The sequence below is a fragment of the Pectinophora gossypiella genome, chromosome 27 (assembly GCF_024362695.1).
Source record: "Pectinophora gossypiella chromosome 27, ilPecGoss1.1, whole genome shotgun sequence".
Taxonomy (NCBI): Eukaryota; Metazoa; Arthropoda; class Insecta; order Lepidoptera; family Gelechiidae; genus Pectinophora; species Pectinophora gossypiella.
Window position 1 is genome coordinate 602,598 of NC_065430.1, and position 12,118 is coordinate 614,715.

The 12,118-nt window shown below is 39.9% G+C and overlaps 1 protein-coding gene across 2 annotated transcripts; it reads left to right on the forward strand.

Moving 5' to 3' along the window:
- The first annotated feature begins 223 nt into the window (after positions 1 to 223).
- LOC126378778 (suppressor of fused homolog) lies at positions 224 to 11,811 on the forward strand. 2 transcript variants are annotated; one of them, XM_050027170.1, is made up of 11 exons: positions 224 to 362; positions 611 to 716; positions 1,487 to 1,579; positions 2,748 to 2,941; positions 4,436 to 4,581; positions 6,028 to 6,164; positions 6,719 to 6,800; positions 7,332 to 7,443; positions 8,448 to 8,619; positions 10,113 to 10,284; positions 11,311 to 11,811. In XM_050027170.1, exons 1-11 carry the CDS (start codon positions 224 to 226, stop codon positions 11,461 to 11,463), a joined length of 1,506 nt encoding a protein of 501 aa, XP_049883127.1. In that variant the 3' UTR covers positions 11,464 to 11,811. The 2 variants fall into 2 exon arrangements, with proteins under 2 accessions (XP_049883127.1, XP_049883128.1); XM_050027171.1 differs by having other exon boundaries at positions 614 to 716.
- The last annotated feature ends 307 nt before the right edge of the window (positions 11,812 to 12,118 follow it).

A 12,118-nucleotide genomic window follows, 5' to 3' on the forward strand; every position in this document is an offset into this window, starting at 1 on the left:
ACTAGCATTTTGATTGCTTTCGCCATATTAGAAAGAGATAAAGCTAATTTCTTAACTTGCAAAACAAAGATAGCACTACACAAATTCGTACTACAAGAACGTTGTAAATAAAATCAAAAATGGTGTCAAAGCGGTGATACTTTTTCCAATTTTCCATTTTTTTATTAAAATACCAGTGAATCACTGTCGAAGAACGTGTGGGGTTATTTAATAAGAAAGAACAATGTCGAGCCCAAGTGGGGCTGGACCGTCAGGCGGCGGGGTGGTCCGCAACAGTGCGTTATCGTTTCTTGCGTCTGCGCAGACCAACCCAGCTGAGAGCGAATCAAGTTCTCAGGATGCCAGAGACATGGGACAGTCAGGTAAAAAGTTATTAAGGATCGAAATCATAATTTGAAAGCCTTATGTGGGTCATTTATGACCATTTTTGTACAGAAATGCGCAGATATAGACAAATAATAATATTACACGGCTCTAGCTGTTTCTCCAGTATGCAACAGTGGAGCAGAATGGTGGAGCGGGCTCCGTACCCCTCGGCTCCTGGAGTATAAAAAACATAATGTAAACGGCTGGGCTTTATTCTTATTCTTAATAATGTTCTTTACCTTAGCAGATAGATTAGTGCCGGCCGGGTTGAAGGCACTGTGTGAGGCATATTCCACTTTGTACCCCGACCAGCCAAATCCTCTGCAAGTCACTACAAGACTCAAGTATTGGTAAGAAATTCCACTTACTACAATCTGATTGACTTTTGCTTCTCCCACTGTCATCAATTTTCATGCATGCGCACCGGTATAGAGTACTGTTAACCTGGCATTTCTCCAAAACATCCTGGATTAAAAAAGAAAAGGTAAAAAGTTATGATTTAATATAACACAAAAAACATAAAGAGTGATGCCGTACCGAAAATGATCAGGGGGTGATTCAACTCATGATTCAGTCACAAATGTTTTTATTTTTTTGTGATTGTATCTTGCGATGGAAATGGAATTCTATAGTCTCTGCTTACCCCGGTGGGAAATAGGCGTGAGTTTATGTATGTATGTATCTTGCGATCAGTGTCATTGACTATAAGCAGTAACAAAATTAATGCTTTTTTAAATTATTTCAATTCCATACTTTTGCGACGGTTCCACTTGATATTAACTCAGAATCATGAGTCATCCACCTTAGTATTCTTTATGGTGTCACTAACTCCCTGTATACTACAGTCTCTGCCTGTACTACATAAAGATTGGAAAGAAGAAAACTTATATTTTATCTACGGAACTTTATATCGATTGTATTAATTTCCAGCCAGTTATTGAGATCCTGTACCTCATCTGAAAACTTAAAAAGGGCACATCAAAGCAATTCATCTAAAAAAGCATTACTATTTGTCATTCGTTGGCATTGCGAAATGTCAAATTGCTTTTTTAGACGAATTCGTTATTGAACTCCCCTGAAGACTCCTGACGATTCGTGTATCTTACTCTTTCCTCCATAGGCTGGGCGGCCATGACCCTTTGGACTACATCAGCATGTACTGGAACCCTGGAAAACCTGATGAGAACATCCCGCCTCATTGGCATTATGTCAGGTGAATACAATGACGGATTTTCCAATCGACGTTCCCCAAACACGCGATAGATGGCGTTGTTCACTTTTAACGTGATAATTACCTATTTTCTCATTGCTGGGGTACCTACATAATTATTCAAAAATGTAATGTAATTGCAGAAGCATATATAAAACTAATCGTTGCTTGATATTTACATACATACATACATACATAAACTCACGCCCGTAATCCCTAATGGGGTGGGCAGAGCCACAAGTAATCAAAGACATAGAACACGTTCAGCTGCTTCTCTTCCCGGGCATGTCGTAAAAACCGACAGAGGGATTGTGTCCTCTAACATGATGGACTAATGTTATGGGCGATAGGCTGATCCCTTATCACCATAAGGTTCATCATATCCATCTTTGGACTTCGTATCAACAGTGGCTGCTTGATATTTGGATCACATTATGTATAGAATGATGTTGCTACCTATATTGCTTCTCTTTATTTTGATCAGAATATTAATGGGTGGAAGTTGTAATTGTACTTCTGTGTAATAAAAAGGGTCATCATTTATACCCAAAAACAAAGATAAAAGATGCATATTATGTCTGTTATCCATGAAGTTAGAAGTTTTCCTCTGGTGAATGTAGGGAGATGATTAGATTAGATTCATTTATTTCACATTTAGTTATAAGTACAACACATTTTAGACACAATTGAAAACGGTAACAACATAAATATGATCGTCAAAAATGATAATAAAAGAATGTCAACAAAGAAGGTAATAAATTAAATCAAAATGTCAAAAGATAATAGATGGAATTGTAATAATACTACTGCTCTCAGGTGGGGAGGTACTCGTCGTAATCAAACAATTCAGCAATTCTCTTGAATAATGTTATATTTTCATAAACAATGTTAACTCTCCAACTCTTCATAACAGATTACCGCAACCGAACAAAATTCCACGTCACCGCCTTTTAAAAAGGCGGGAAAACGTTCCCGTTCGAAAAAGAAGAAATCAAAATAAAAACAAATGAAATAATATGCCAGTTCCAAATTAAAAATAATAAAGTCGTGACACAGATTCACGACTTTATTCCGTCTGTTATTAAGTTATAAAATCTAATAATAATTGAATAATAAAATAAACATTACGAACCCTAACAGAATGCGTTTATTCGATCGTTCATGTCCTCAGCTTCGGTCTGTCCGACCTGCATGGAGACGGGCGCGTGCACCCGCCGGCGGACCGCGTGCTGGTCTCCGCGGGCGCTCCGCCCCCGTCAGGCTGCGGCTTCGAGCTGACGCTCCGCCTCGCAGCGACCCACGAGGCGCCGCCGCTGTGGCCCGCGGCGCTGCTACAGGCTCTCGCTAGATACGTGTTCACTACTGGTGAGAGATGCTTTGGACCTACCTCATCACCACATCATATCTTTTATTTATTCATCTAACAGCCTCCGTTGTCTAGTGGTTAGAGCGTTAGGCTCACGATCTGGAGGTCCGGGTTCGATTCCCGATGGGGACATTGTCGAAATCACTTTGTGAGACTGTCCTTTGTTTGGTAAGGACTTTTCAGGCTTGAATCACCTGATTGTCCGAATAAGTAAGATGATTCCGTGCTTCGGAGGGCACGTTAAGCCGTTGGTCCCGGCTATTAGCCGTAAAAACACCTCCACCAACCCGCATTGGAGCAGCGTGGTGGAGTATGCTCCATACCCCCTCCGGTTGATTGAGGGGAGGCCTGTGCCCAGCAGTGGGACGTGTATATAGGCTGCTTATGTTATGTTATTTATCTAATAATAAATAAATCAATTTTGCAAAAAAATATCTATACAAACACACTTTATTGCACCAAAATAAATAATAAAAGAAATAATTACAAAAAAGACTTAACTAAGTACATGGCAGATGGCGGCCTTATCGCTTAAAGCGATCTCTTCCGTCTGGAAGAGATAAGTGTAAATGTAAAAATTGGAAGATTGCAAGCGATCTCTTCCAGACAACCATAAGGTGAGGAAAAATGTAAAAATTGAAAGATTGCAGGATTGAATTGATTGATTGGATTGATTTTCTATCTATTATGCTATCTTCTCTTCTTCTCTCGCGTGCATTCTAGTACATTCTAGCTACATTATTCCTGACATCGTAACGAAAACTTTGAGGGATTATTCAGACCATGATTCTGAGTTGTTTGATATGTTCCGTCGCAAAAGCATAAAATTGAAAAATAATTTAATAAAATACAAAAAGAAACATGAATTTGCGACGGAAAATTCCACTTGATATTAACTCTGAATCATGGTCGAAGCGTCCCCCTCAGTGTTCGTTACGGTGTCACTAACACCCTGTAACAAATACAATAAATACTAGAAAAAAAGGGATCCCAATATTTTCTTTTAAAAAATAAATGTCCACCCGTGGACGGGTCGCCAGTGTAAATTAATTATAGATTCTCCTTTTCTTCTTCTTCTTATTAAAATCATATTTATTAAAAGACACATTACAATTTCGAAATTAAAAAGTAAACTATGTAGAGAATCAGAAACACACGTAACTTCGTCACGTCCAACTAGGCGTTTAAGTGTTCTGAATCTGACCAGGAGCCTGTTTAATAAAACTTACAATTGTAAATTACAATGACAATTTGATTGCGGAGCAATTGCGGAGTGTGTGATCACGAATATTTTGCAGTTTCATATTAGCTACGTAATTAACATCAAATTGTCGTTGTAATTTACAATTGTAAGTTTTATTAAACAGGCCCCTGGTCCAAACGAACCCAATACACTAGCGGCATTGCCCCGTTGCCCAGCCACTGATAGGCGTTGGACCAGGTAAGACGCAGACCTAGACCTTCTTCTTATTGATTCTCTTTTAAATTCCCAGGCAACAAATTCTGTGCGGGCGACCACATATCGTGGCACGCGCCCCTGGACGGCGGGGCGGAGTCCCGGTTGCGGCACCTTCTCATCGCGGAGGACCCGCAGCTCCCCGCCATACACACCAGCCATGGCACCCTCGCCTTCCTACAGGTCGGTGCTTGGCACATTAAGCCGTTGGTCCCGGTTATTACTTACTGAAGTAAGTAAGCAGTCATTACATGAGCCATGTCAGGAGCCTTTGGCGGCTCAATAATAGCCCTGACACCAGGGTTGATGAACTTGGTAATTCACCTCACAACCCACACGATACTTCATACAAAACACCTCGTTTTACACAGACACTACATTGGCCCCGATTCCTGCAGACACCTCCTAATTCTACTTTAAAGTTATACCTGTCATTTTCTTCTCCGCCGAAAAGGAAAGGGACGGATGATTGACAGCTCTTAATTTTAGGAAAAATGAGTTAATTAATGAACCGTTTGACGTGTGCTGCCAACTTAATTCTGTTGGGTTATTAGCCAATGTAATTTTTTTATAGGGTTGTTTTAGATTTGTGTTTAAAATTGACGTGTGTTCCATTTTTATGCATGTCGATTATCCGTCCCTTTCCTTTTCGGAGGATAAGAAAATGACAGTCATAACTTACAATAAAATTAGATGGTGTCTACAGGAATTAGGCCCATTGACGTTGTCGTACACGCGCATCTGTGTGTGTGACGTCTGACGTAAGATATAAGACCGAGGGGGTGAGGTAAACCAAGCTCAGCGGCTGGTGGGGAGCGGAGAGTCGCCGTTCTATATGTATTATTCCTTATTTTATGCGTGAAGATTTGACAGGTTTTTTACAAAAGTCCATAGTAATTTCATGTCGACAGTATTCATAGATTTAGAAATACATAAACAGCTTATATACGTCCCACTGCTAGGCACAGGCCTCAATCAACCGGAGGGGGTATGGAGCATACTTCACCACGCTGCTCCAATGCGGGTTGGTGGAGGTGTTTTTACGGCAAAATTTTTAGATTTAGAAATATTTTTTTGTAATGTTTAAGTTTTAGATCATGCGAAAACAGATCTGTCTTTATCTTAGGTTAGGTTAGTCACTTTGTACCTACCTACCTACTTATTAATCTTGTCTTTGCTATTTTGCATGCTGTGTTTACTTATAATTAGTCTCTACACTTAGCTTTATATACAGTTGATGTTACCTTAAGAAAATACTGTGTAAGATGACTGTAACCAATAAATAAAATAAAATAAATAATTTTGTAAAAAGTAACTAATTTGACTAGTTGGAAATTATAATTAAAGCACATAAAAACGGGTTCTTACCGCGTTTAAATGGGGATATGAGACTTCCGATATTTCGACACTGTTGCAAGTGCCATGATCACGGGATGACTGATGAGATTGGAGTGGAGTAGGTAGATCCATAATTTTCTACGGGCAGACATATCTGTCTACCCTCTTTCTTTGCCGCTTGTTTATGTTTTTGATATCGGAATGTTCGGAACCATCTGAACTCGCACCAAACTCACTACGACAAACCGCACTCACTGCAGTTGGAAATTAGCCAATTTTGATCGCTTTCAGATTGTAGGGTGCACGGGCAGAGAACTCCGCGCTGCACAACGTGGGTCCGGGTTCGATGTCTTGAAGCTGATAGCTGACGACCCTCACTGTGGAGGCGCCTGGCTGGTGACCAGAGTGCAGAGGAGAGTCTCCGCTAGGTAATACACCTTATATCAGGTATTAATACTGATATTGGGCAGCTAAATTATTCAATTGTATACCAATATTTTATGTTTATTTATTTTTAAAGAACGTCTAGGGCCCTGTGCCGAAGTTTTTCTAACAGCTTCTTTTCCCCGGTTATACAGGTTGGGAGAAGCTGCAGTAGTTTTAGGCGGATGAGACGTAAATTTTGACATATGTTACCTACTTGTTTGTTTGTTTAAAAATATCTTTATTCATAGAAAGTAAGGTATACAAATAGTTTAGATCTAGTACTAGCCTAGAATAAACAGATAAATGAGACTTACATATGTTTTGCAGGTTGTAAACACCTTTATAACACATTTCAACACTAAACATACACTATTTTTATATCATAAAACATGCTTGTTACGTAGAATAAATTACGTTGGTAGATTTAATAAGTTATTATATGTTACCTACTGAATAAAGATATATTTGAATTCGGAGTGAGTTTGATGAAGTGAGCTTTCTGACGGTCAGAATCTACGTCACAGATGCGCGTGTATGATAACTTATGTTGTTTAAGATGTGTGCGTCGAGGGGCGACATCGGGCGCCGCTCACCTGGCAGGAGTATCAGCCAGGATGCGTTGGGAGGCTTGGAACCCGGTTAGTATACCCACGAATAGGGAACGCAACTCGAGATCGCGAATTCGAGATCCCGAGGGATCTTGAAATATTCGGGATCTCATCTAGTTCACAAAAAAATGTAAAGTTAGGATGGCTGGAAAACGACGAAAACCGTTTGTTTGCGAGGAGGTAAAACAAAATATTTTTTAGAAAGAAAACAAATCAAATCAATATATTTGCGAGAACACATAGAATACAAAAAAGGAGGTAAAATTATTCAAATAACAATGTTGTGATGTGTTCGGTCTGCATAGCATGCAGGCGTACAAATATACATAAAAAAATAAAAAATAAAGAAATGGTACATTGAAAAGAAAATTATTGAAAATTATACTTATTATTAAAAAAAATTACTTTAATTATTTTTATGTTCAAAATATTATTATTCCTTCAAATTATAATAACATTAGTTCATAAGCCATTTCGTTAGGTTAATTTTGAACTTGTTGTATGCAGTTTCCATATCTCGGGAATATGGACTCCCGGACTGAATTATTATTTTTATTGCAGGCGCCAGAAGAGCCGTCCCCCCCCTCGCTGTCTCCTCAAGTCCAGCGGCAGATCAAGGAGACGCTGCAACGGGGTCTTAGCTCCATGAGCACAGATAGAAGTGGCCCTGAAGGTAGGTGACCTGACGTCAAGGTCGAAACCATCAACAATGACGGTCGTTGGGTTTCTTCACGTCGCGGGCTTAAGCCCGCGACGGGGAGACGTTCTCGGGGCGTGGCCCCTTTAACGTGGCGGCGCTCGCCGCCCGCAAAAACGGGCGTGGCTCGGGGGTGGGACACGGCGGGCGATGGTCGCCCCTCCGTGAGCCCGAACAATGACGGTGTCATGTTGGAAGTTGTATATATGCGTCGCGCTGTGAAAACTTCGATAGCGCGTTCTAGGACTGCAGGGAATGTTGTGCGCGCCATCTGTTGGTTACGGGCGGAACTAGCTCGTCTACTAGTTGGGTCCCGCACATGTTAAATTAATTTAATTTAATTCTTTATTTATTTACCATACATGCAAAACAAATATATTAAAGTTGATAGCAATCTAGGCAAATACATTTTGTAGCATCGTTAATGTGGGTAGAAAACCAATGGTCGCCGCACTAAGCACAGCTTGTTTACCATGAGTATGAATTTGTACAAGACGCCCTTTTTTTTTTTGACGTGACTTATTGTAGATTTGCCGCAGATGGCATTAACTACTTGGCCGGACAAATGGGGAGCGCTGAAGGCTCTCACCCGATACAACGTTTAAGACAACAGGCTTGAGGGTGCCCAGTTGGGCGCGAACCTCGGCTCAGGGCGTCGTCTGAGAGGAAAAATATTTGAAAGAATTAATCGACCCTAGTGGGTCGATAGCGATAAGCGCTGAATGAGTACAGGAACAAGACGCCCGGTTAAAGCTCCTAACATCTGATTTAACAAAGAATGGTACATAAGTCATCAAACAATATAATATAACCTAACCTAACCTTATATTTACATAACATAAACTGCCTATATACGTCCCACTGCTGGGCACAGGCCTCCCCTCAATCAACCGGAGGGGGTATGGAGCATACTCCACCACGCTGCTCCACTGCGGGAACCGCAGTGGAACCTTATATTTAATCTATTAAAATGTTTTCAGGTCATACGGGCATGTCAACAGATAGTTTAGGGATGTCGAGCTTGGAGCGGGCGCTGCCTCAAATACCAGAGCTGATGCACGGCTCCTGGAGAGAAGACACCGTGGAATACTTGGAGGGGGTGCATGTGGTTCTCAACCCTGAAGGCGCCAGTTTACTGCCGCTGGCCATACAGTGAGTTGCCTTTCCTTTTCGGCGGATAGGTATAATCTAAATATATAAAAGGAGAAACTGACTGACTGACATATCAACGCACAGCCTAAACGACTAAACGTAGGCACTTGAAATTTGGAAGGGACGTAGCTTAGGTACCGTAGAGTTGCACTAAGAAAGGAATTCCCGGAATTCCTACGGGAACGGGAATTAGCGGGAAAATCCTTTTGTAGGAAAAATCTAAACCGCTTAAGTTAGACGCTTGAAATTTGGCATGCAGGTACCTTAGTAAACTTAAAACTTAGTTGCAACAGGACATTACAAAATTCCCACGGAAACGGGAGTTAGCGGGAAAAAACATTTGTATGAAAAAATCGAAACCGCGTAAGATACATGTTTTCAATCTAGCATGCATGCATACCTTAGTAAATATAAAGTTTAGTTATGGCTGTATTTTGAAAAATGGGAGTTAGCGGGATGAAAAAAATTGTATGAAAAAATCTAAACTGCATAAGTTAGATGCTTGAAATTTGACATGCACTCCCACACACACAAAGATCTCTCTTTTATAACACGCCACGCGGACGAAGTCGCGGGCAAAAGCTAGTTTAAAATAAAATTAGGAGGTGTTTACAGGAATCGGGGCCATTGTATTATATTAGTTGTTTATTATTTATTTATTTAGGTACACATACAGCAACACATATTAAACTTTTATAGACTGCATACAAAATAAATAAAAAGACAAAAAAAATAATATAGAAAGACTTGATTTAAATGCTTGCCAATTACATGCGTACACACACAGCATTCACCGTAAATGAAAAGAAACTATATTAATAGTAAATTATAAACTTTAAATATATACTAACACATGAACAATTATAAATCAATTATTAAGCAATAAATCAATTATTATTATTTTTCAATTATTTTTTTTTATTATTTATGTTTATGAACAATTTTATTTTAATTTTAATATAAATGTAAGCACTGTTTAACGCTTATAACGACAACCAAAGTGATTTAGCACTTTATTTTTGTAGCATCGAGGGGAATCGTTAAAAATATCGAAATATCTCGTTTTGGTTTACCCCGAAGGGTAAGGCAAAGGGAACTATGCCCGTACAGCCATGTCTAAAGTATTTTTTTTCTTGATGATTAATGAAATAGAATAGAATAGAAAAAGTTTATTATAAAAGGACGTCACACACACAAAAAAAAGACAACATCATATCAAATTTCCACTAAAACAATTACAAAAAAGCAAGACGGATGTTTGTCGAAATGACCATAAGGTGGTGGTGGACGTCCTGAGATAAAAGGGTCTCGCTCAGCACAAGAAATGATGAAAGGTGATGATGATGAAACCTAAGCCCCCACCCTCGGAGCAGACTCCTACTCCGAACATATCGAAATATCATTATAGTTGTTGTTTTTTTTTCTCTCTCTCTCTCTTTTCCTTCTTTCTCTTTTTTTTCTCTTTTTTCTGATTTTGTCTGTTGTGGTGGCAGAGGCCGCGTGCTCCACGACCACCACTTCACGTGGCGCTGCAGCGGGCGCGCGCTCACGGTGCTGTCGCCCGCGGTGGGCGGCGCGCTGGCCACGCCCGCGGCGCCCTACGTCGTCAAGGGCGGCTGGCTGCAGGTGCTCATACCCAGGGAGCTGGCCGAAGATATGGCTAAGGTACATAAATAATCAGAAATCATTTATTCGCTTAGGATAGGTAGGGACAGAGTCACAATATGGTTTAAAGCAGTGTTACAGCATCTCTATCGTATCTACGTTTCAGCTACTCGATTCGATAAGTTCTTTTTTTGAAATTAACTTAAAAAAAAAGAAAGCAAAAGAAATAATAATTAAAAATGAAATGAAATTATTATTCGCTTTAAATATACAGGGTGTTAGTGACATCGTAACGAAAGCTTTAAGGGATGATTCAGGCCATGATTCTGAGTTGATATTAAGTGGAATTTTCGAGTTAGTATGGAACTGAAAATAGTTAAAAAAAACACTAAAATGTTCATATTCATGGTTTGAATCATCCCCCTCATTATTTGTTACGGTGTCACTAACACCCACACTCACTTGTATGGCTACCAGTACGTACTTATACTGGGTGTTAGTGACTTCATAACGAATTCTGAGGGGGATGGCTCAGTTCATTATTGTGAGTTGATATCAAGTGAAATTTTCCATCGCAAAAGAATTAAAAATTAACGCCGATACAGCTGCCACCTAGAGGCGAGTTGCTGAACTAAAGAGAAGCGTGATATTTCAAAAGTCATTAAAAGTTCTGCTATTCATCGATAGATGGCGAAACTAAAAAGTATCACCGCTGTGCCGGTCGGAGCCGGTCGGTGTTAGGTTATTTTCGTTACGGAATTTCTGGATTCAGTCTCCACGCTCAAGGCCCGCGATAGAAGCTAAGCTTAATAATTAAAAAAAAAAAACTAGCGACGGAAAATTTCACTTGATATTAATTCAGAATCATGGTCTGAATCATCCCCCTCAATATTCGTCACAGTGTCACTAACACCTTATATGTTCAGTATAAGACGACGGTAAGAATCTTTCGTCACACTGTGGGCATATAATAACGTAATACTACGTATACGCAAGGCACCGACCCGCGCCGCGAGCTTGATTTACTTAGACAACGAACCTCACATGTGAACCGTACAATAAAAACATGTTTATTTTTATTTCAAGGTCGTCGCGAAACTGGAAGCTCTAGCTGACACAGATTCGGAGCCTGACAGTGACGAAGAGGGAGACAGACAACCGCCTTCGCTGCCGCTCACATTGACCTGGCCGCGATACAAGCTGAAGATCTCTGTGTTATATGACCAACATGTTTTATAGTAGCGTTGATAGTTTAGAGCTCTCGTCACACTATTGGCGTGACGACAAACGCCCACAATGTGACGAAAGTCTACTGGCGTGACGACAAACGCCCACCATGTGACGAAAGTAAGACGTCACACTACTGACGTGACGACTAACGCAGTAAAAAGGCGTAAAAGTTATGTAGAGCTTTATTAGCTAGACTTCGAACGACGCATCGTATAAGTAAATAACACGCGCAAGTACATACAGTGACGGAATGACGTCACGTGAGCAGTGTGACGAAAGCTTTTAATTATTTGTATACCACAAAATGAATTATGTATGATTATATTATATGAAAATAAAAACATACTTACTTTTAAATATGGAACTTCGTTTTTTTAGATTGTATGGTAGGAACCTGCATTTGACCACAACCGCACCTTGTAGTGTATATCGATTAAATCGATGCAAATCGGTGCGGTAAATTATCGATTATTAGCCAACACTACGAGCTATCGACAATATGGTTTTACAAGGTCAACAATCTATAAGGGTAAGAATGTATCTATTTGGTATCTATTGATAGTTCAAAGATCAGCTTCAGTTGCTTAGGGCGGAGTTACCTATATTATGTGATAACATAGGGCCTGCCATAAAAAAATGATCGTTATCAATTAACGATTAAGGA

What these genes read in the sequence shown, in the direction of transcription:
- LOC126378778 (XM_050027170.1), top strand. Translation starts at nt 224, where the DNA reads ATGTCGAGCCCAAGTGGGGCTGGACCGTCAGGCGGCGGGGTGGTCCGC. An exon ending in CAGAGGAGAGTCTCCGCTAG is followed by an intron (nt 6,165 to 6,718) that starts GTAATACACCTT and finishes ATGTTGTTTAAG; the next exon opens with ATGTGTGCGTCGAGGGGCGA. An exon ending in GTTGGGAGGCTTGGAACCCG is followed by an intron (nt 6,801 to 7,331) that starts GTTAGTATACCC and finishes TTTTTATTGCAG; the next exon opens with GCGCCAGAAGAGCCGTCCCC.